General features: G+C 48.0%; 1 protein-coding gene across 1 annotated transcript in view; it reads left to right on the top strand.

Annotated features, from left to right (window-relative positions):
- The first annotated feature begins 1382 nt into the window (after positions 1–1382).
- Positions 1383–24030, top strand: part of HTR4 (5-hydroxytryptamine receptor 4) — a 48392-nt gene continuing 25744 nt past the window's right edge. Inside the window, exons 1-3 of the mRNA XM_066197108.1 lie at positions 1383–1644; positions 14230–14355; positions 16467–16667. Of these exons, the coding sequence (XP_066053205.1) occupies positions 1619–1644; positions 14230–14355; positions 16467–16667 (353 nt within the window). The 5' untranslated portion in view covers positions 1383–1618. The remainder of the gene's footprint in view (positions 1645–14229; positions 14356–16466; positions 16668–24030) is intronic.

Here is a 24030-nt window from a genome sequence, read left to right as displayed (position 1 = left end):
TTTTTTTTTCTATTTTTCCATTTCAAAAATTGGCTTTTTGTTTGTGGTTTTTTTTTTTTTTTTTTTTTTTGTTTTTTTTTTTTTAACTCTTATATAGAAAGTTTCAGTTATTGTAGAAGTCTCCGTGATAGCAAGATGGGGCAGATACTGCGTAACCTCAGTGCACACTAAAATTACATTTTTTCCCCGGAAGAACAAAGGAAGAAAGATGCCCCCTGACTGGAATTTTGACATACTGAATCACTGGAAAGTTTTTCATCCGTTCTGCAGGAGAAATCAGAATTATTTTTGTGCTGATATCTCAAAGAGTCAAACCATACCAGGTATTTTGTCCTGTGGAAGATCTCCAGAGCAGGAGCACAGGAGAGTGGATTTTGGGGTTTTTCCTCCCAATTCAAGTTGCAGGTCAGGTCTTAGGGACACACAGAGGTGAATCTCTAGACCTCTCACCCTTTTCTCTGCAAAATCCAGCAGCAGTTTTTGAATTCCCAGCTTGCAGTGTGTGCCCAAAGAATCCCCATCTGAAGGTTTAAGCTGCAAACAGGAGCCAGACAAACGCTGCCTTTTGGATAAAAAAAAAAAAATATCCTTTTGACTCCAGCAAATTTTCCTTGCAAAGTGCTGTCTGATCTCTACATCCCGAATTCCTCCTGGTGGCAGACACCGAGCCGGGTCTGCGGGGGGGGGGGGGGGGGGGGGGGCTCATTTGCATTGCAAACCTGCCATCGGTGTCTGGGAAAGGCTGAGGCACTTTTATTCCAGCTCCCCTTTGAAGCCAAGTTACCACAATGGCATTATTTGCATCTGGGCTGGCGTTAAGAGCGCCGCGGTGGTGGTTTTATCCCTGCCTCCCTAGAGACAACACAAGGGCTAATCAACAGCCTCGAGTGCTCCGAAACTGAGCCTATTTTTTCCACTGGATTAGCAGCAGCAAATGCACAAGCACGTTATTAAGATGGTGCATTCATTTCTTCGGAGTCAGGATGGAATTTTGATAGAGTTAAAAAGCCCATTAATATTTACATCACTTAGTGGTGCTGGAAGTAAGTACATTTATTTTAACTCGAGCTGCAAAGCGTTTAGTTCTTTGTAATTACAGCACTGCTATTAAGTATTCATAAGGCTGCACAATAGAATGTCACAGGAAACCTGGTTTAATTTAGTGGTAACTCAATGTTTTAGTTTTGTGTAAAAACAGAAACTAATTTACCAAGCCGCCTTGCTTGTGTTTTCCCACCTGGGCTTTGCAAACTTTCTCCAGCTCGGCTCTATTCAAAACTTCTTTTCGTAGCTTTGAAAGTTGGGAAGCTCCTGGGCAAGCCTTGCAGGTGTGCAGGTAGTTTGGAATGGGCACAGCCGGGCTGGGGGAAGAGCTGGAAAGCTGTCTGATGGGAAAAAGACCTGGAAGTGCTGCTCTAAAGCAGCTGAACAAGAGCTGGTGGGTGCCCAGGTGGCCAGAAAAAGCCAAGGGCACCTGGCTTGGATCCTCCCGTGGGTGTCTTCACTGGGGTAAATTTGTATTTGTCCTGGAACTAATGTCTTTATTTCTCTCTCCGCTGCAGGATGAGGTCTCTTCTATGGACTTTGAACTCCCAGCTGCCTGTGCCTGTTGCCTGTGATGGAAGAACTTGATGTGAATGTGAGGTAGGAGGAAAGGGCTGGGCTCCTGCAGCCCCTAGGCTGTGGCTGGGCAGTGACCCTGCGATGCGTCTGCAGGGCTGCAGGGTGGCATTTCCTCTTTGCCTGCAGATCAAAGTCTCTGCTCATGCAGCAGAGCCTCGTTTGGGGGCTCCTGGAGCTTCTCTGAGGACGTGGCATCACCCTGGTATTTGGATAAGTGTCAAACGTGGCCTAGACAAGTCAAGGATTTCTTTCCAGTCGAAAATGTTATGAATTTTGAAAAGGTTGCAACGTGACGTTGGAGAGACATTCCTGGAAATTTTTGACAGTTCAGCTTGGAACTTGCATTCATCACAGCTCGAGGGAGGTGGCAGACCTAATTTTCTCTAATTCCAGAGCAGAAAACTAAATGACCCGCGAGTATTTCCTATTTATATTTTATTGGATTTTTTAATTTCCCGTGCCTGGCCGATTGTTATTGGGTACATTTATTATAGGCAGTAGGTTAATGAGATCCTGTCAAGTGGTTTGAAATGAAAACCTCAGATTGGTTAGTGCAATCCAGAGAGGCCAAACTCTGCCTCTCTTGGGCTTTTACCAGTGTAAGTCACAATTGTGCCATGTTTTTGAAAGACTGAAAACCTTCCCAGACTTCGGGTAAGACTTCCATCACCTTTCTGCAGAGCATTCCCAGTTGGCAGGAATGAAGGAGAGCTTCTGTTGGTCTGGCAGCCCCTCCTTATGCCATGGTAGCTAAATCTCACTCTCTTATATATTTTGGAGTGACTCTTACCTGCACCAGTTCTGCACGGTATTTTTGCCCTGCCTTCTTCTTCTTCTGCCTTTTTTTCCTGCCTTTTTCCTGCCCCATTTTCCCCTGGCCCCTTTTTTTCCTGCCCTTTTCCACCACCTGTTTTGTTCTGCCTTTTTTCCCCTCCCTTTTTTCATTTTCTCCCCGCCCCTTTTCCCCACCTTTTTCCCACTTCCTTTTTTCCCCACCTTTTCCCACCCTTTTTTCCCATCCTTTTTCCCCCTGCCTTTTTCCCCCTCCACCTTTCTTTCCTTTTGTTTCCTGTTTATCCATTGCACCAAGCTGGGAAATGGCATTTAGCTGAGAATCTGAGCTTTGCTCAAAGCTGGCCCCTGATTTTCCTGGGCTGGCTGATGTTTCCCTTGGAAAATCTCCTTAATGCTCGCTAGGGGAAGATGTGTGCTGATGTCTTTACAAATGATTCCATGGGTGAGGGCAAGGGTGTTCATTAATGGCTTTGAAATGGCTCTTGATGTCTCCACCAACCTCAAGGGCGAGGTTGTTAGAGAACCCAGACAAGTCTGACTCCTGACCTTTAGGGTAATAGATAAAAGGGTCAGCACGAAGTCTCTCGCAGAACCAATGGGGAAAGGAAGAGCGAGCTCAGGATGAATGGAATTGCTGATAAATGCAGCAGGGAGTTTAGGATAAAAGGAATTTTGAGAAACCCCTCAGGGTGTTGCACTCTCTCCTTTTACTCAAATAAAGTTGCAGGACTCCTTTATGGACACTGGCTTTTCACAGTGGGGTTTCCTGCACGTGCCAAATATTGATCCCACAACTGTGCTCCAGGCAGATTTTGGGATATTGAACTCAATAAAGGGTTCTTCCTTCCTCAGGTGTGGAGGACAGGTTGTTACAGTCTGGATAAACAGGTGAAAAAAAAAATCTTTTTGAAGGAAAAAGCTTTTAAAAAACCCTTTTAATTGGAGCTGCTGGCGAAGGCAGACTCCTTTTGCTAAATCAGCTAAGGAGAAACAATGTATTATTTCAGCAGTAATTGCTTTTTATATTTAAGCCGAGCCCCTAAACCAGCTAAATTTTAGATTGATGTTAATTGCTTCCAAACTTGGCTTTATCAGCTTTATCAGCTTTCGCTTTCTCCTTTTGTTGCTGAAGGTGTTTTTGCGGCTTGAAAAGTGCAGAGCCCTCCAGCAGCTCTGTGTGCGGCTCATTAATCTTATCTTGACTTTGAGGAACGAGCAGCAAGGTGGGGGGAACAAGGAATCAGCTCGGTTGGATGGGTTGTGTTTGTTTGGAAGCAAAGGAAAAATCCCATATTTTAACCCAAAGCCTTGGCACAGAGGCACGGGGGACACCAGTCCTGACCTCCATCCGTGCCCTTGGCAGGGAATTGTGTGTTTGATGAGTCCCAAATCCTGGAGTTTGCTCTGCTGCCTCTGGAGGCTCCTTTTCCCCGTGGATCACAAGGACTGGAGCTGTTGGGGGCTGTTGGAACCCTGGAGGCTGAAAGTCCCAGACTTTCTGTGCTGACAGGCACTGACCCCCAAGCAAACACTGCATTGGACCTGAGGCCGTGGAAAAGGCTCCCAAAATTGAGTGACAGCACTGGGATTGTGGGTGTGGGGTTTGAAGAGAATTGTGTGATCTCACAGGGTGAAAAACTTAGCTTTAAGATTTTAGTGTTTAGTAGTATATAGTAATACATATGGGGCAAGATGGAGGATTTAGGGCATTGTCTAAGTGCTTCTTCTTCACCTTCTTCTTCATAGTTTCTGGTAGTTTTTTTCTAATTGGGTGGAAAAGGTGCACATCGCAGGCCTTGGGTGGTCATTACTGGGTCAAAAGTATAAATAATATCGGTGTCATCTTGTTTTTGGGTGGTTAATGCTTAAATAACCTTGGAAAAGGTTAGAAGTACTCCATTTTGCCTTTGTTTTCTGCCTTGCTAGTTAGACCTCACGACCTGTGAGGCTGTAATAGAGATAAGAATTAATAAACACCAAGTGTGAACACAGAACTGTGACTCCCCTGTATTAATCCCGGCTCTAACACAAAGAAAAGAAGAGAGAAAACCAACATTAGGGGGCTGGCTCTGGGATGGGTTTGGCTCCTGGTGCTGTGCACAGGCAGGAGGAGGCAGGGAAGGTCCTCGAGCCTCTCTCCCCATCCAAACCTGGGAGAAACAGGAGAAAAAGTCATCGAGGGAGAGAGGGACCCAAAGCTCCATTCCTGGAGCTTCAGGGGTGTCCTAGGAGAGGAGTTGGACTGTGCCCTCATCCCCCCACCCTTGCTCAGGACACTGCCAGCCACTCCTGGGGGGTAAGAGCTGGGTCTGTTAGAGCTGAACGTCCTGTTGCAACCGGACAGGCACCAAAATGACCCAAAGGGTAGGAAACGGAAGGAGTTTAGGGAAGAGTTTGTGTGCTCTGAGTGCCCTGGCAGTGGGCATTCAAGGAAAGCAAACAGCTTAGGGTGCCTGCAGCAGGTTGCCATAGGAGAATTTTTTCTTGTGTACACAAGCTCTTCTCTAAACCTCTCCAGCTTCTGCACTTGGAGTCATTAAATCATTGTTTATCTCAAGTCCTTTGATCACACTTGTGTTTAGGTGAGAAGTAACAGGCTATAAAATGTCACTTCACAGGCCACAATCAGCCTGGAGCTCTCTTCCTCATTCCCTTTCCAAGGGGAGATCAACTCTAATCCTTCTGTAATATCAGCAGCATCCATCCGGAAAGGGATTTCCTCTTGCATTTCTGCAGAGATAAATGAACTGATTGAGAAGATTTTTTGCCAAACTCTGCCTTCTCCACCTGGTCCCCCAGGCTGGAGAAGGGGCTGGAGAATTCCTGAGGGAGCTGGGAAAGGGGCTCAGTCTGGAGAAAAGGAGGCTCAGGGGGGACCTGGTGGCTCTGCACAACTCCCTGACAGGAGGGGACAGCCGGGGCGGTCGGGCTCTGCTCCCAGGGAACAGGGACAGGAGCAGAGGGAGCGGCCTCAGGCTGGGCCAGGGGAGGCTCAGGGTGGACAGCAGCAGGAATTTCCCCATGGAAAGGGTGCTCAGGCCTTGGCAGTGCCCAGGGAGGTTTGGAGTGCCCGTCCCTGGAGTGTCCCAGGGAGGGCTGGAGGTGGCACTCAGTGCTCTGGGCTGGGGACAAGGTGGACTCAGTGTTCTGGGAGGGCTTTTCCCACCTCAGCGATTCCATGAAATGTTGTCAGGAGCCAGTTGCAAGAGGCTGTGGGGTTTTTACCAGGTTTGTCCTCTCTGCTCCTGGAGGTGCTGAGGCGCTTGGGCACAGCAGGGACACTTTGGGAAGAATCCACACAAACACCCTGAGGGGCATTTCTGAACCTGCAGCCACAGAGTTCACAGAGCATTCCCCACCTGCCAACAGCAGGGCAGAGCAGGAGGGCACAGGGAAGCAAGGAATGATAAGGAGTTTCACTTTTACATTTTACACATTTACACTTTGAGCTACCAGCCAAAGATTTCCAGTAGCCAAAAAAACCTTGGGGGGGAGGGAAAAAGTTCTCTTTCCCAAATGCTCCCTCCAAGCCCAGGCACTGCTCCATCCATGGGGGAGTCATCAGCCTGGGTATTTTTCATATTGTTCAACTCTTTTCTCAGTTTCTAGGGAAACACTTTAAAGCACTATATTTATGGGAACATCTTTCCAAACACCTCCGCCAACACTTAATTAATGGAGTTTTTAAGCCTGGCTCCAGCTTCTGCAAATTAATAGTGTGCTCTCTGATGGCAGCTGTGGAGCAAGGGAGACACACAGGCTCTGTAAATAAACGCGGAGGGTGCAGAGGGGCAGCTCCTGTTTGTGTTTGTGCTCAGCCCCACGGGAAGGTCAGGCCTCTGGGAGGTTTCATCTGCTTTTATTACAGCAGTCTGTGCACATGAAAATCCCCTGGACTAAAAGCTGGGCCACAAGAACGAACTTTTTTTGATGTTTTGCATCACTCTTTTAGCATCAGTGTCTCTGCACAGAGGGGCAGCGAGTGGAGATCTGGAAAAGGCTGTGGAAGGATGTGAAAACCATCCTAAAAACTGGGATATCCCAGGGCAGGCCTGACTCCAGGGCTTGGCAAAAATGGGCTGGACCTTACTGCCAGCTTTTGCCCAGGGCGACTGCAGTGCCAGGGGATTTCCACGCCACCTTCCTTGACTTTCCAGGGCTGACCCTCGGCATCAGGCTGCCAAAATTCCCTCTGTCCCCATGTTTGCTCTGCTCTCTTCCCCAGGGGCGGCTGTTTCCAGGAATCAGAGACCTCTGCAGAGGAGCACGTTCCTGCTGGAAGCTCTGCCCCGCTTAGCCCCAATTAAACACAATTAACAAACGCTCCCAGAGCTTGCCAGGCTGGAGAGATGTGCTGGTCCTGACTCCTGGGTGGCATCTGGGTTCCATCCGAGCTGAGAGCCTGCACTTCCCATCCTCAAAGCACCTTGACCTCTTCTCTTGTTTATTTGAAGTGAGAAATGTGATGAGGGCTTTGTGTGGAGAGTATTCAGAGCATGCACTTAGCTGGAGGGATGTAGGAGGAGGTTTAAATAAAACGAGGAATTTAATTGCTCTGCTCTTGAACCAAGGACGTTCCGTGCCCTTGCTGAGGGAGGACACCTGTCTGGAGCCTCCGCACCAGTGAGGGCCATAAAAACATCAGGGGCTGGAAGGTTTCTGCCTGCCACCACTGGAATTATATTTACCAAACTTTGGTTTTTATAGTGAAGCTCACAATGAGCTGGGAGCTGGTTTTTGTTTTTTTTTTTTGTGTGGCTCAGGGTGGTTCTGGGGGGTCGGTGAGGTCTCAAATAAAAGGTATTCTAGAAATCAATGTTTTATCCTGTCTATGCCAAGTCTTCCATTAGCAGAGGTAACTGCAAGGAACTTTTTCGTTCCTCTGGAGGCTTGGAACTGGGAAACTCTCCAGGAAATATTAGAAGTCAGACAGCCAATAGCTGTATTTGTCTTTCGCTGTCCAAGGTGTAAACAGGCAGTGGGAAAAGGGCACAGCCTGGATATTTTAATACCGAGGGTCTTGACTAAATGCCTCTCATTTAACAATATTTTTCCTGACTGCAGATATGGTTTGAAAAAGCAGAGCAGGACCTTTGTGGTTTCTGATTTGAACATCTTGCGAGACCCAGGCTTTGGGCAAAGATGGGAACAAAGGTTTGAGAACGCTGGGAATGACAAAGAACTGCCCGAGGGGGTTTTGATCAAGAGGTAACAAATCTCAGGGCAGGGGGCAGGGCTTATTTTGGGGGAATTTTTACAGGAAAAGGTATAATAGGACAGGGCATTAAATGCTTTGAGCCCAGGAGCAGCAGCACAACTCCTGAAGAGCTGTGGGCTCTGTGCACCCCAGTTCTGCACCTGGTTATTGCAGGAGGTAATAATTCTCAAATTCCCAATTCTGTGAGAAATCTGGACACTCAGGGTATGCTTAGCGTGGGTCTAAACCTTTATTTTCCCACTCTGTGTCACGGATCTGCATCCACTCCCTCCCTTCTAAACTCCTGAGATAAACCTTGAGTCGTATATGTGTCATGGTGATGTCTCTGTGAGGTAAAATTCTTCTATACAGTAGCCAAATTACAAATATTCTTGTGCAGAAGTACAGCCTGGACTCTGCCTTCAGCACTTGGGGAACATGGAAGGGAAATTAATGACAATTATTGAGAGTATTTGGAATGAGGTGCTTCATCCCCTCAGCTCTCCTGAGCGCGGCTCTGCGGTGTTTGTTGTTGAACATTCAGCCTCGTGTGTGACAGGAGACAGGCAAGAGCTGCCTAGAAAACAGGGGATAATGATCACATTGGGATCATGGAGAATGCACCAAAAGTCAGGATTGCTGTTCTGCTCCTTTCATCACCCTCTGTTCATCGCTAAACTGCTGTGTGGTTTGGTAGAGGCCGTGGACTCGCTTTGGAGGAGCAATCCTAATGAGGAGCTGATCAAGACACTTCTGATGAAACGTGTGTTTGATCTTTGGTTTTATTCAGCATTTGCGAAGGAGAAATGATTGTTGCAACAGCTCTGCCGTGCTGTGTAGTGCATCTAAATCCCTGCCTAAGTCAGAGATTTGGGTTTTTTCATTGCTGTGGAGTGTTTGGGAACTCCATTAAAACACCCTGGCTGTGCACAGAGCCCCAGCTCTCCCAGCAGAGCTGCTCCATCCCCCGGAGCATCCTGGTGCTTCCTCTGGGCTCTCTGAGCAGCTCCAGGTCCTCCCTGTGCTGCAAATCCCAAAGTGCTGTGTTGGTGTGAAAACAAAAGGGGAGGGTTCAGCACGTGAAGGGGACGGCTGGATTAAGGTTTGAAGATTTGCAAATGTATTATCAGGAGGAAAAACTAACCCAAGGTGCTGCAGAGCCCAGGCGGACGTGTCAGGGTGGGATTTGGGTGGCACGAGGGGCTCTCCTGTGGAAGGTGTTAGAGGATGCAAAACAAAGTATTCGCAGCAGCTGCCTTTGCTCCGTGTAAACACCGTGATCTTAATCTCATGCTGATTTCATGGGTTAATTTTAGCTTATATTTTAGGTGACAGTCTAATGGGTTTTGAGGGTTGTACTCACATCCATCAGCCCTGCAGCGATATCTGCTCGTGTGTGGGTGTAAATTATGTAACTCCTGATCTGCTGCCTGGGGCAGAGCAGAGGCAGGGCTCTATCCTGCCCTGCAGGAGGAGCACACAGAGGTGTCTGGGCCACTTCATTCCCTGCCAGGAGAGCTCCCAGGGTTAGCAGAGCCCAGAGCTCCCCAGGGCTTGATTTCCTCCCTCATTCCCCAAACTCCTGCCTCCCTCTCTGTCCCAGACCATCATGAAGCATCTCATTGTCCCGGAGGAGTTTTCACCCCCAGATCCAATGTCCCCCGAGCAGAAGTTCTGCTGCTGCAGCGGAGGGGAGTGCAGGGAGCAGCAGGGAGCTCACAGATCCCTGGTCTGGCCCCTGGAGCCCCTCGTGCCCCGTGTGAGAGCCTGGCCCTGCGCCTCACCGCCAGTCCTGGGTGCAGTGTGGGCACCACAACGGGGGAAAAAATATCTCGAAAGCTTGGGAGAGCTTCCCGAGAGGGACACGGGGATGGGAAGGGTCTGAGGGGCCATGGAGGAGCAGCTGAGGGCGCTGGGATTGTGCAGCTGGAGGAGACTGAGGGGACACTCCTTGGGGTCTGCAGCTCCAATCTCTGCTCCTGGGACAGGGACAGGACCCAGGGCAGGGCTGGAGCTGTGCCAGGGGAGGTTTAGGTTGCGTTTTGGGAAAGGTTCTTCCCCCAGAGGGTGCTGGCACTGCCCAGGCTCCCCAGGGAATGGGCACGGCCCCGAGGCTGCCAGGAGTGTTTGGGCAGAGCTGCCAGGGATGCCCAGGGTGGGATTTTGGGGCTGTGCAGGGCCAAGGAGCTGCGCTGGATGATCCTGTGGGTCCCTCCCAGCTCAGGATATCCCAGGATTCAGTCGCAGAGCCTGGGGCGGGAGCAGGGCTGCGGTGCCGGTGTCTCCCGAGGTCCCCCCGTGTCTGGCAGGTCCCTGTTCCCGAACCGGAGAGCGCTCCCGGCACGGAGTGACTGCGCCAGCCCACACACGGCAATTTCTGAAACATTCCAATAGCCTGTCTTCTTCTCTTCATCTTGACACAATTGGTTTTTTAATCAGTGTTATCAGCTGCTTAAAGCGCTTCACTCCCCGGAGCGCTGCAGCAGCTTCCAGCCTCCGGGAGGTTCACGGAGCGGAGGTGCGGGGCTGGGGATGTTATCAGGAGATTTGTTTCACAAAAAAGGAGAAAAGGAGTTTCACAAAAGGAGAAAACCTTATCCCTTCCCTCCCACCCCACCGCCGCAATTTATTTGAATCCCCCCCCCCCCCCCCCCAAAAACCAAAAACAAAACAAAAAACCACTCAACGAATCGTATGACCGAGTTATTTTGATGCTGTTTATTCCAGGCTTGTCAATACTTTAATTAATTTCAATCTGTTTCTACAACAGAAGTGAAGGACATAATTGACTGGAATCTGTTAGGAGTTGTCCTGCCATCTGCACGGGCTGAAGGGAAGCAGTGTAGCAGTTGAAGGCATTAAAGGAAATTAAACGCTTCTGGATTAATGCTTATTCCTGATTAATATTTTAGCCGAGGATGTGGTAACAGCTGGAAAGGCAGAGATCAGATCATCGCTTCCCTATTGTCAAATTCCTGTACTGAGACACATTATCGGGTTTACTCAGAAAATAGCTTATCTTGATTTTTTAGGTGCTTAAGACCTAATGATTATTATTTTATTTTTTTTTTTTTAGTGCCTGGGAATAATCAGGGAAACAGCAAAGAGGAGAGGTCACTGACAGCTTATTTATTATGAAAATAGCAGATTATGAAATATGGAGTGGCAGAGGGAAAAGCCCTGGCTGGAAACAAATCAACCCAACCCTTCCCTGTATTCCCCACATCCGAGGGCACAGTTAAATCAAGAAGACTCTTTTCTGGGCTCCCACTACTCAAGAGTTTTTTTCTGACTCTGAGTTTAATCTCCTTCGGCGAGGCTTGTGCACATCCCGTGTCGGGGAATATTCCCTGTGATCCCTGGGGTTGCTCCAGGCTCCCTGTGCGGGCAGAGTTATCCCTTCCAGTCCCATCCTTGAATCAGCCCTGCTCCTCTGCCCCCCAAAGCGCGGAATTATTTCTCTCTCCCTGCTGCAGGAGTTCCGTGCTCTCAGCACGGAGCTGTTCGCAGGGATTTCCCCATCTGTGCTGCCGGGATGTGGAACGAGGAGCAGAGAATGTGACCCCCGTGGCTGATCCGTGCTCTCTAACTGCCGCATGAAATATGCAACAGCGCTCGAGTTCATTTAGAAAAGTTGGGGTGTTTACAGGAAAGGGAAAATTGAGCTTGAAAAAGTAATTACCCTTCTTTTTACTTTCACATTAATGACTGTGCAGAAGAGCTTTTTAAATATGTCCATATGTGGGTTTTAAGCATTCATTCCCCATCAGTATTTCACCTTTTTCCTTAAGTGATTTCTATATTCTTGCTAACCAGCAATCATTTTGCCTGAATCTCATTCCCTCATAATAGCAAACCCATCAATCTCTGCTTTATTAAAGAGGGGAGCAAGCTTGGAAGCCAGAGCACTCGGATTTGATAAAAGATGTTATGCAAACCATTGATTTTAATTTACAGCAATATCCACTTCTTCCATTATTAACAACTTGGAATTACTGAGACTGAATAATTAACATGTATTCCCGCTTGATGATGGATTATTCCAAAGGCAGGAACAGCCCAGATGAAATTCCAGGGAGGAATCTGCCTGTTTCATGTTCCCCAGGGGAGCAGTGCTAAACGGCAGGAGAGGAACACTTCCCAAAAGTGATTTCAGAGCAAATTGTTCCTCTCACAGATGTGCCAGTGGGAGTTCCTGCCCTGCTGGACTCTGCTCAGAGCACCCCCACTTCTGTCCAGGGATGCCAGCACCCTCAGGGCAGGGCTGATAAAATTCTGGGTGAGGCCAGAGAGTTTTTAGCCCCACCAAGGTGTATCAAGCTCTGAGGGCTGCCAGCAGCCTCTCAGAAATGGCTTAATTATAAAAATTAGCCAGATGGCATGAGCAGAGGTGTTTGGAAAGAGCATAAAGGTTTTAATTAAACAGAAAATAACAAACAATACAGATCCAAAGAGTAAAAGCCGTGCACAGTGCAGGGAGGTTCCTCACACCTGCTAAGACACCCCAAAAATGCCTTGAGAGACTCCGTGCTCTCTCTTAACTATTCAACAATCTGGGAGGGGTTTTTGGCTTTTCTGCCCAATAAAAAATATAGAAAACAGCTCCAGGTCTTGCGGAACAGCTCAAGGATCCAACAGGTGCCTTTATCCTGGCACTGGGCCAGTTATGGTGAGAAAAGCATCCAAGTTTCTGGTTCTTCTTCCTTAAAAGTTCAGGGGTGAAGCTCAAACTCTTTCCTACTACGGAAACACCTGCTAAAGTGTGGGAGTGCTCTGCAACTCTGGGTTGTCTGTGATGCACAGGGTGGGAAATGTGGATTTAAAACTCTTGAAGGTGAAAAACCCCCCAGGCAATGTCTGGAGAGATGCGACTCAGGGCTGAGCTCATCTGGTGTTTCCAGAGCTTGTTTGGATGGGTTAAAACTCCACATCTCTGTGTGCCAGCAGTTTCTAATCTTTTTCAGCTTTTCTCCAAATCAGGAGAAACTGAATCAGAACTCAGTGAGATAAAGTGTAAAAAGCCCGGGGTGTTGTTCAGTAAATCAAAAGTGACCCCGGCGTCAGTCAAGGTAAGACAGAATAACAGTTCCATTTTTCAATTACCTGAGCAATCTCACGGCTTTAATCCTGAGTGCCCAACACCAGCTCTGCAGGCTGAGAAGGAATTTCCCCGCTGAATTAGTGTCAAGTGTTGATCTTAATGCCAGTTTATCTCCAGCCACACTTGATAACGGGATAAACCCCCGTTCTCACCCGTGCAATGTAAAGTCATACGAGCAGGTGAAGGTTTAGGATGCAGTTTCTTCAGGATATGTCATTAAAAATAGCTTTAGAGGAAAAATCACTCCAAATTTTGTAATAAAACCAGGTTTATGAGGAATTTATTGCATGCTTGGTGTTGCCTTCCTGCTTTGCAAGCTCTGGAAAAAAAAAAAAAAAGAAAAACCAAAAAGTTTCTATGAAACAGCAAATTATTTGTGGAAAGGCAGATTTAAAGTATGGCTGACATTGTGTGGAGAGGGGTTTGTGTTATTTTTCCTTTTTCTTTTCTTCCTCTTCATTAACTGAAAAAAAAAAATTGATCTCAGAGTAGGGGGAAATTGGGCACTTGGAAAAAAAATTATTTCCTTTCCCTAACTGTGGAGAAATTACTGAGTAAAAAAAAAAAAAAAAAAAGGAAAAAATTAGAAAAGAAAAAAAGAAAAGCCAGACTGTTTTGTGTTTTGTAGCACAGAGTGAAAGGAAGAGAGAAAAAAGGCAAAACATTATGTAGATTTCAAAATTCAAGATGTAAAATACTTGTCTTGAGGAAAGTTTGAACCCATTAGTCCTTGTCACATCACATCAGGAACTGTGGTGACAGACAAAGAGTGATGGGTTCAAACTGAAAAGGGGGAACATGAGGTTACAGGTACGAAAAAATCTGTCCCTGTGAGGGTGGGGAGGGGCTGGGATGGAATTCCCAGAGCAGCTCTGGCTGCCCCATCCCTGGAAGTGTCCAAGGCCAGGTTGGAACAACCTGGGACAGTGGAAGGTGTGGAATGAGCTGAGTTTTAAGTCCCTTCCCGCCCAAACCATTTTGTGATTTTATGAGACTAAAACCCTGGGAAAAAAATTGGAAAAATTTGCAGGAAAAAACCCCCCAACAACTTCTGCATGAGAAAGAACGAGATTTATTTAATTGTGAAAAGAGAATGGAAACATTTTTGTGCAGAGGCTCTGCACAAGGCAACCAATTTCCTAATTACAATTCCTTATAAATGTTTTTCAGCCTATCAGCTCTGGCCACACAATGTTGCTAATTCTTCTAACACCCCTCACCGATTATTTTACCCCACGTGGCCTTGCTACAACACACCTTTCACAGTTCTAATTCTCCAAAGTATCTGGTTTATTTGCAGGGTCATCATTTGAAACTTGTTTCCAGTTCCATTTCTCTCTCAGCCATGTCTGTCCCATCCCGTGGCCTTTCCAAGTCAGCGTTTTTTATCTCACAGTTCGCACGCAGATGCACAAAACCACGTCAGCTTTCAGTCAGGCTTCGGGAATCCCCCACAAATCCATTTCTCACGTTCCCTTTTGTCTCTTTGGTCTCTCCCTGTGCTCCCTGGCAGTTCGAGTGAGGGCTTCGGCATCGCGGAGAAGATCCTGCTGCTCTCCTTCATCTCCGCCGTCATCCTCATGGCCATCCTGGGCAACCTGCTGGTCATGGTGGCCGTGTGCCGGGACAGGCAGCTCAGGTGAGCCACTGCCTTGCTTTGGGGCAAATTTGGGAGGAAACTGTTGGAGCCCTGGCCACTGAGGATTTCAGACTTTCTGTGCTCACAGGCACTGACCCCCAGGCAAACACTGCATTGGACCTGAGGCCGTGGAAAAAGTTCCCAAAATTGAGTGACAGCACTGGGATTGTGGGTGTGGGGTTTGATAGAAGTGTGTGATATCACAGGGTGGAAAACTTCGAGTTGAAGGGTTTGGAATGCAGTAATATATATAAAGCATGATGGAGGTTTTAGGGCAGAGGCTGAGTCCTTCTTTTTCATCTTCTTCTTCATGGTCTGGGTGGTGTTTTGTAATTGGGTAGAAAAATCTCCATTGTGGGCCAGGGGTGGTTGGTTATTGGGGTAAAAGTTAAAATTATTTAGCTGTCATTTCATCATTGGGCAGTTTATCCTTAAAAGGCCTTGTAGAGAGAGACACAGGGCTCCATTTTTAGTTTGTTAGCCAGAAGTGCTGTAGAACTCACGGCTTGTGAGACTGTGATATAGATAAGAATTAATAAATATCTGAGTCCACACAAGAAATACCATCTGGTGCATTTAATCCCCACCCTGGCAAAAAAAAAAAAAAAAAGGATAAAGGCAACAGGAAACCTCCAAATGGGATCCCTCAGGAGGAGCAAACCAAATGGCCCCTCCCACAACTGGTCCAGGAAAAAAACTTCCTTGGAGAAAAGTGGAAAGAACCTGTTTATTTAACAAACAAAGTGCCCAAAAGCATAAAAAAATTGAACAATATGAGACAATGAAACCTCTCGCAGTTCTGAAGAGAGATGGCAAATTGAGAAAGTCCTTGCTGTGGGTTGTAGCTCAGCTCTCCCAGTCTCTTATGAGTCCCTCTGGTGCTGGAAAATGCTGTCCTGGGCCAGGTGGGCCTCAGGTGTGAGGTCTCTCTGGGTTTTCAGTCCAGAACGGGTTTAAACAGTCCCAAGAAAAAGAAAAAAACCAGTCCAGGGGACTTCTCTGCCTCAGCTGACTAAAACTAACTAAAAGCACAGGAGGTCTCTGTCCCACTGTCTGTCTGCGCTACAGTCCAGGAGAGGAACGTGGAGGAGTGAGAGCAATTTCTGCAAACAAACCCCGTGTTTCTTCTTCCCCCCTTCCCTCTCAGAATCAGTCTGAAAGGTGTAGAACTTAATATCCAGCAAAAACAGACAATTGGGGATACAAACATCATAAAGCCACCCCAGGACACCCACCCAGGCGGCCACGGGCACCGTCCCCAGGAGCTGAGGGCAGCAGGTGCCCCCAGGGAGGAGCGCCTGCCCTGCAGACCCGCTCTGCCCTCGGCTCATCCCGCAGCACGTCGTTCCCATCCTCATCTTTTCAGCGTCCTCAGCGTGGAAAATACCAGGCAAATCAGTGAAGAGCACAGCTAAGCAGCAATTCCCTGGAGAAACAGTTTGGCCTCTGCCCCTTTTCCATCTCGGATTTCCCCACGAGCTCATCGTCAGCACACAGACCAAGGTCTGGCTGTGGTTGTGCAGCACCAGCACAATTTAGTGAATGTTGCTCATGTTTTCAGGGGGGTCACAGGCACAGTCCCTGTCTCGAGGCTGCTGCTAACCCTGGGAATTGTCAGCCCAGCCTCAGGAGGAGAGAGAGAGACTTAACAGCCTCTATTCATGTGCTGCGTGGGATTTTTAATGGATTTAATTCTATTTTATTGTTGTGATTTAAAAAGTACTCTTCAAGTTGAAATTACAGCTTCAGCCTAGATTATTCTCAGTGCTTTCTGGAAGGATTTTCTCCATTTACAAGTTAAAATAAAATCCCCCTCCTGCACCCCGGAGTCTCCAGTACAAGCTGTGAGGCTGAGCCACATGCAGAGGCCTGTGAGCATCCATTTGCCTCCTCTGGGTGAGCAAAAATATGTCCTTAAGCCAGGAAAATGGTGGATATTTAGCTTTAAAAACCAGGAGCAAGCCAGGGGTGACCATACAGAGTGAGGAGTGTGTTAGAGAGGAGCTTTTAGTGTGAGGGAGCAGATAAAACCCAAACTCAAGCAGCAATCTCTGTCCATGTGTGGAGGCTGCTGCACTGAACCCGCCCTATTTTTGTGCTCTGCCTTGCAGGAAAATCAAGACCAACTATTTCATTGTTTCCCTGGCCTTTGCTGACCTGCTGGTGTCGGTGCTGGTGATGCCCTTCGGAGCCATCGAGCTGGTGCAGGACAACTGGATCTATGGAGAGATGTTCTGCCTGGTGAGGACGTCCCTGGACGTGCTGCTCACCACAGCGTCCATCCTGCACCTCTGCTGCATCTCCCTGGACAGGTACCAGCTGGGGAGGGGCACTGCTGGGAGTCTCTGCTGTGCTCTCGGTTATCCTGAGCTGCCAGAGGGCAAAGATGGACCTGCTTGGAATGGCGGAGCAAGAAATCTCTCCCAGGGGCTGGTTTTGGAGAGAATCCTGATGAGGGCGGAGGAATTTGGGATGGGATGAGATTTGTGGTGGGGGCCTGGGTTGTTCCATGTTGGCAGAACTGGGCAGGTGTGGTTCTGTTCCTTCTCTGAAGTAAAGACACCTGAAATGAGTCCAAAGGTGGGACACAGGGAGAGGCATCATGCACCGGGGGTTGTTCCAGCAGAGAAGTTTCTCTGCTCCCAGGGAACAGGGACAGGAGCAGAGGGAACGGCCTCAGGCTGGGCCAGGGGAGGCTCAGGGTGGACAGCAGCAGGAATTTCCCCATGGAAAGGGTGCTCAGGCCTTGGAAGTGCCCAGGGAGGTTTGGAGTGCCCGTCCCTGGAGGTGACCCTCAGTGCTCTGGGCTGGGGACAAGGTGGGGATTGGGCACAGGATGATCTTGAAGGTCTTTTGCAGCCTAAATCTCCTGGGAGATCCTAAAAACTTTCCTTTCTTTCAAACTTTTCTTGCCCCCTAAAAGTAGAACCCAAAACCTCAAGAATTTATGGTGAGCACTTCTGTTTGACTGCTGTCTGCAGATTTTCAGGGGAAACGGCAGAGCTTCCATAAGCATTTTTCACAAGATAAACACTCAGCAGAAAACATTTTGGCTATTCTCATAATATGTAGAGTTTTTTTTTTTTTTTTTTTTTTTTGGAGTTCTGTGTGGAGATTTCAATACCTTCGAAAACACCCTTACTTAGTACTGCTAACAAGGCCAAAATCACCATAATTATTCTTGTCATTATGACAGCTGATATTTAAATATGTGGTATTTCAGTATCTTGGTATTCTGAGTGCAGCCAGACTTAAAAAAAAAAAGTTGCTTAACCTCTGTATTGATGGGCAGCAGTGCTCCGGTGTGGGAGACAAGGCACCAGCACAGGCACTTTTGTATCCAGAGAGAAGCTGACAACGTCCAGCAGCCACAGCTCCTGTCCTTATCTGCAAGTTTAGATGGCTGGAACACAAATGGGAAGCTCATTATCTTCAAACCATTGACAAATTGCCACTCTGAGCCAATTAGCAGGAAAGCAGATGTTGGGCACCGTGCTCTGGACATGACCTTGCTCTCTGAAAGGTTGGAGTTTGATTCTCCAGGCCCTTAATTAAATAGAGAGAAAGGAAGATGGGATTTCAGCCCCGGATCTGCAGCAAGGGATGAGGAACCTCCTGTGTTCCCCCTTTTCTCCTGCTCTCCTGGAGACCCCCCCCCCGCTCCTGCTGCCTGTCCCCAGCTGTCCGCAGGATCCTGGGACAGCCTTGGAGTTGATGCTGTAAGGATGTCCCCCCACCTCGGCCCTTGGAGTTAAAAGTTCCTGGCAGAACTTTGAATTTCCCTGACATTTTTTCAGTTGGTTTGGGGTTGGTTTTTTCCACAGTGAGGATGGATTGGGAACAGTGTGGAGGGGCCAGAGTAGATGAGGAGAAGGTGGTGGATGAGCCCAGAAGGGCAGAGCAGGTGGATGAATGAGAGGATTTTGTGGAGGGAAGGATGACTCAGCGCAGCATGGATCCCTCCCTGGGCTGCAGAGGCAGCACTGCTTCCTTCCCAGGGCTTGATTCAATTTTTTTTTTTGTTGTTTGCTCTTGTGTTCATTCAGAATTTATGGCGGTGTGCTGCCTCTAGCTGTTTTTTTTGTTTTGTTTTTTTTTTTTTTCCTGTGATCTATTTCCTGCCTTCTGTTTTATTTCAGGGCGTGCAGGTGTGAGTTATAAGGGGTTTTTAAAGAAAACTGGGTGGTTAATCTAATCCTAAAGATTCTGTTTGGAAAGTCATTCCCTTCAACACATTCACAAAGTGTTGCTTGGAAAGACTTTTATCAGATATTGTCTTGTCTCTGTTCCCACCGCTGCCTCTGGAAAAGAAGGAAACAAGCACTGAGGCTTGAATTCTCAAAGGCATTGGAGAAATTCTGGAGATATCACCACCTAATAAACTGATTTTACTGCTCAGACACAGGGAGAAAGGTACTGCAGAGAGCCCCTGTCAGCCTCAGCTGCAAAAGGGATTTTCCAAGGTAGCAAATGTATCTCAGGGCTCACCGAATCGAAAGTTTGCTGCCACTGCCTCATGCTTTTTCATCATCTCTTTGATATTCTAATATATTGGAGGGATTTACCCTTGAACCATTTATTTATTGCATGTTTTATGCATACATGCCCATTCTTTGTGCCGGTGCAATAAAAAATAACTGCGCTGCAGATAAACAGACCCAGGAGCTCTGATGGAGTCTCCGGATGCAGCGAACCTGTCAGGAGAGGCAGTTCTCTCCTCCGATATTTGCAGTCCAATTTGCAATGCCATTACTTCTCCAAGTCATTGGGAGGGGTGGGGATAAGCGGCAGAGAAACAAACAGGTCCTGAATGTCTCTGGGTTTGGGTTTGGGTGCACATCTGGCACCTCTGCATGCAGCTGGAGCAGCCTCTCCCTGCTCCCTGCACCCTCCTGGCTGTCCCAGCCCGGGAAGGTCCCCCCAGGGCTGTGTCCCTGTGGGTGCTCTGTGTGCTGGAGCGTTTCAACACCCAGCCCTGTGTGTGTTCTTTGATCCCAAACTGATCCTACGTCCAGGCCCAGCCCAAACCCCCCTGCTCAACCGGGGCTAAATCACGGCAGATGTGCCCAGAGTGTCGGAGCAGAGCCAAAGATGCTCCTTGCGCTCTTTGCAAACATTAATTACCGTTAATGGACCGTTCAGACAGCAAATTAGCGCAGTCCCGTGGGAGAGGTGATGCTGTAAAGCCTCCTAAGCCCTGTGGTGACACGCTGTGACAGCAGCCCTGTCCCTGTGCCAGGGCACGGAGCGTCCCCTGAGGGACACGGGGTGGGCACTGCCCTGCTCCCGGGGCTCCAGCCCGGCATTCCGTGCTCATCCCCTTTCCCTGGCATCACAGACAGGCACGAGGGCCACACCAGTGCCCAAAGGATGCCCAGGTCATGCTTGGGGGCATGAGATCTTCTCCCAGGCTGGGAGGAGTCTGCTGTGCCCAGCGGTGCCCCTGGGACATCCCCTGGAACACCCCTGGAACATTCCTGGAACATCCGTGGAACATCCCCGGCTGTCCAGGGCCAGGGGGAGGTTGTCGGTGGGGAGAATGATTAAACTTTGGGTAGCTGTCAGTAATTAATGCTTACAGCCTGATTAAATGCCCCCAAATCCCAGCTGGGGTCCTGCCCGGGGCTGTAAATTCCCTGTGCCTGTTTCACCTGGAGCTCAGACAGCTCCTGTGGCAGAGCAGGCAGGGGCTGAACAGGGACAGCTGCAGTGTCCCCGAGGCTGGCAGAGGTGACCCCACTGTGGAGTTGTCCCTGCCAGCCAGACGACCAGCCCAGGGCATGCAGAATCCAGCTCTGAGAGCATCAAGGAAAATCCCAGAGCAGATGGCCACAGCACAGGCTGAGGGATGCTCTGTCCTTTATTAATCTTTGCAAAGCCTCCAGAAATATTTCATTTATTTTGCCACCCTTGCTGCCAATAACCCTCCGCACACCTCAGCCCCACGGGGACCGTGGAGGAGCCCTCTCTCATCTCCATTTGGCAACATCCATTTGTTTGTGTTCCCTGCTAAATTTATCCAGCTCCAATTAACTGTTCTCTTTAGCATTTTCCTCGGTGTAATTATCTCAACACCAGCAGGCCGTTGTTTTTCTAATAAGAATTTAATTTTGTTAGATATAATCATTTTAGGGCATTTTCTTTTTCTGGACCAACGATGCAGAACTTTGTTTTCTTTGGCACAACGAGAGCCCAAAGCTTATTTGCTCGGTGGGAAAAAGGAAAATAGAAAGAGCTGTTCATTCCAAAATACCAGTTCAGATCTGGTTATACAGAGGCCAGAACCTGTTTTCACTGAAATATCAGCAACAGTAGTGTTGGATTAATTTCCCACAGGCACAAATAAATTGAAATTGTGGCTCCTTAGGTTCATCACTTGGTCAGGGCTCAGCTGGAGGCTCTGTCCCAGTCTGGATTCTCTGAGGGACAAGGACAAGGACAGTGACTTCCCCGTGGCAGAGGGCTTGGCTCTTGCACCTAACTTTGGGAGAGAGCCAGCAGCACCCACAGTTTTCCCATCTTTTGTCCTCTTTAGTCCAGTTTCCCCATCTTCTGTCTTATTTTTTTCCAGTTTCTCCATCCTTTTGTCTTCTTTATTCCAGTTTTCCCATCTTTTGTCTCCATTTTTTTAGCAGATTTCCCATTTTCTTTTTCTTTTTCTTTTCTTTTTTTCCCATCTTTGGGCTTTTTTTTTTTTTCCTAGATGATTTAAGGGGGGAGGGAGGGTGAAATATTACTCAGTGTGAGTGCTCAGCGAGCGTTCTGTGTCTCATCCTGGCCCCAGCGATGATCCAGCATATGCTCTGTACATCATTTTCCATATGCACATGACACCAAACGCTTGGCAGCGTGGGCCACCCCCAGAGGCAGGCTGTTAATAAGGCTGGGGGTGGATTTGTCTGGCTGTGATAGCTCAAGAGCTCCTTGCAGGGTAGTGCCTACAGGCTCCCAGCTCCAGACTGCACTGCAGACCAGGGGAGATGCTTCCATTCCTCCCCAAGGGCGAGGAATGATCTCCTGCAGCTCAGAAATTCTGTTTCTGTGGTGCCCAGGAGGGCAAGGAAGGAGCAGTGGTGTGGTCAGAGGCTGGAGCTGAGCTCTCCAGGGCAGCTTTTCCACAGCCATGGAGTTGAGGAGGTGTTTGGATAAAGAAATAGTTTCTTTTGTTTCCTTGCCATGGCCCACAGCTGGATTGTGCTGCTGTCAGACAGATCCAGGGTGTGGAACTGCAGCTGTTCCTGCCTGGGACCGTCCAGGGCCTGAGGGAAGATGGAAAGAGAGTGCCAGGACAAGGGAATGGCTTCCAGTTGGCAGAGAGATTGGGATTTGGGAAGGAATTCCTGGCTGGAAGGGTGGTGAGGCCCTGGCACAGGGTGCCCAGAGAAGCTGTGGCTGCCCCTGGATCCCTGGCAGTGCCCAAGGCCAGGCTGGACAGGGCTTGGAGCACCCTGGGATGGTGGAAGGTGTCCCTGCCGTGGCTGGGAGTGGAATTAAATGATCTTTAATGTCCCTTCCCGAGTCCCTTCCCCGAGATTCTGTGGTTTCTGCAGTGGCCAGGAGAGCCATAAGGGCAGAGAAATGATGGATTTCCTCTTTTCAGCCACCTGTAAAATGTTAACACTTGATTTCATTCCTGTGGCAAACGTCTGATAAGGAAAAGGAGAAGTATTAGAACAACCTTGGCTTTATTGGAAGAGCTGCAGCTCCGGGAAGGGATTCCTGTGTTTCCCCTTCAGTGGAGAATGTCATTGCAGAGGAGAGGAGGTTTCACATCAGCTGCTCTGCCCTGGGCAACAGGGAAGTGAACATTTGCAAGGAAGCTGACTGATAATAGAGAGAATTAATCTTTAATTGGGCCTGGACAGGGTATTAATCATGTGTATGTATTGCATTTTCTGTCCATCCATCACGCTGCCACAGCAGCACATATCAGATATTCCTTGTGAGCCCAGGAAAACAGCTCTGCCTGGAAATGAAGCAGAAACGCAGAGCATGTCTTTATCCCAGCCTCTGCCTAAAACTATTGATAATCTCACAGATAAAATTACTTTTCTCCCAGCAAATAAATAGCTGTTTAAATGCTCAAGCCAGCACATACATCAAACCACCAGCTCCTGCAGAAATTGTGACTTGCAGGCCTTCTGGTGGCACTGCCAGCTGTCTGTCACCTGATTCCCGGCGTGGAAACCCTGCTGGGCTCTGCAGGAGTGGGAGCTGTGCTCCCCTGCCTCCCTCCCCAGCCCACAATTGTCACCCACACCCCGCTCAGGGCACTTTGTCACCCAAAACAGTGACAGGAGGGAGCTCAGCTTGAGCACGGGAGAAGTTCTGGTGGCAGCACCGGCAGAAAATGAAATGAAATAAAATCTTTTGACGCGAAAGTGGAGGAAAATTGCCGCTGAATCACTGGGAGGGAAGAAATATGAGAGCTTAAGGTGTCATTTTTACAGGCATAATTTTTACTCTAATGGCCTTTAATAGCAGGAACAATTCAGTGTAATTCTTTCAGCTGCAGCGGAGAGAGGAGCAGAGAAATGTGATCATTCAAACTGCTGGCAAGAATTGTTTTCCTGCTGTTGTTAATTAGCAGTGTACAGTGGTTTTCCCTCCGTGTTTGCTTAGCCAACTCGTCCAAGGCTGGCTGCTGTCTTGGCTGGTTTTATCCTTTCATTTATTGGATTTCTTCTTTTGCCCTTTCTGCAAACAACTGGAGTCTCTCGTGACGTGGCTTTGATGCCTTTGAAGTCCAGCACTTCCAGAGGGTGACTTTGAGATCAGAAACAATTAAACTGTTTAAATACATATTTTTAATATAAACCCTTTGTGTTGGGAGTCAGAGGGGCAACTCTGATGCCAAGGGAAGCTCCCTCTGTCCCAGTCAACATCCCAAAAATTCCCGTTGGAATTCAAAGGTCGTTTCCTGGGACGGGGATCAGCCCCAGAGAGGAATGTTTCACCCACAGGTCTAAAAGATTTGCTCCTGGCAAATCCCATTTCTTTGGAAGTGCAGCCTTCCAGAGGAACTGGCTGATTTTTCATGCACACAGGAAAGCAGAGGAGAACAGAGGAATTATCAAATTGCAGTAGTTGAATGCCTGTTTCAGCGTTTTTCCCCTGTGACATTTTGAATCTTGTTTCAAAGAGACTTTTAAGAAATGTTTTCTTTTGACACTTTGATATTATTTCAAGCCTCTGTGTGGAATATATCATCTGATTTTATCAAAATAAAGCAATTCAGTTGACTCCACATGACTTAAATAAAAAAAAAAAAGCCTGAGGAAAAAAATGGAAATTTGTGTATTTTTGTGCCTGCTTAGGACAAAGCTCTTGGTACCCACCCAAATCTTGATGAAATAAATGCAGATCTCGAAGAGCAGCTTTTTAATACACACACGTGTGCTTGCTAATTTAATTCCTCTAATTCATGGTTCTGCTGACCTCATAAAACTTTTTACAGAGTGTGCTGAGATCCAAAAATCTAAAGAGCCAAAAATATTTTCTTGGGAACTTGAAGCTGATTGTCAGCTCAGGACCATTGAAAGTCTGCAATTGGATATTTGCTGGCCTGGTCTTCTTAGGAATAAATAATCATTTCAGAGCCAGAGATTGCCAGTTTTAGGTTTGCTCCCCCTTCCTGATGGAGAGCTCCACCTGCAGGGGGTGGCACAGGGATCA

Source organism: Chamaea fasciata, unplaced genomic scaffold (assembly GCF_029207755.1).
Source record: "Chamaea fasciata isolate MVZ Bird 193981 ecotype frontalis unplaced genomic scaffold, bChaFas1.0.hap1 SCAF_15, whole genome shotgun sequence".
Taxonomy (NCBI): Eukaryota; Metazoa; Chordata; class Aves; order Passeriformes; family Sylviidae; genus Chamaea; species Chamaea fasciata.
Note: the sequence above shows the minus strand (reverse complement) of the source record. Positions and strands in the feature narration are given on the sequence as shown.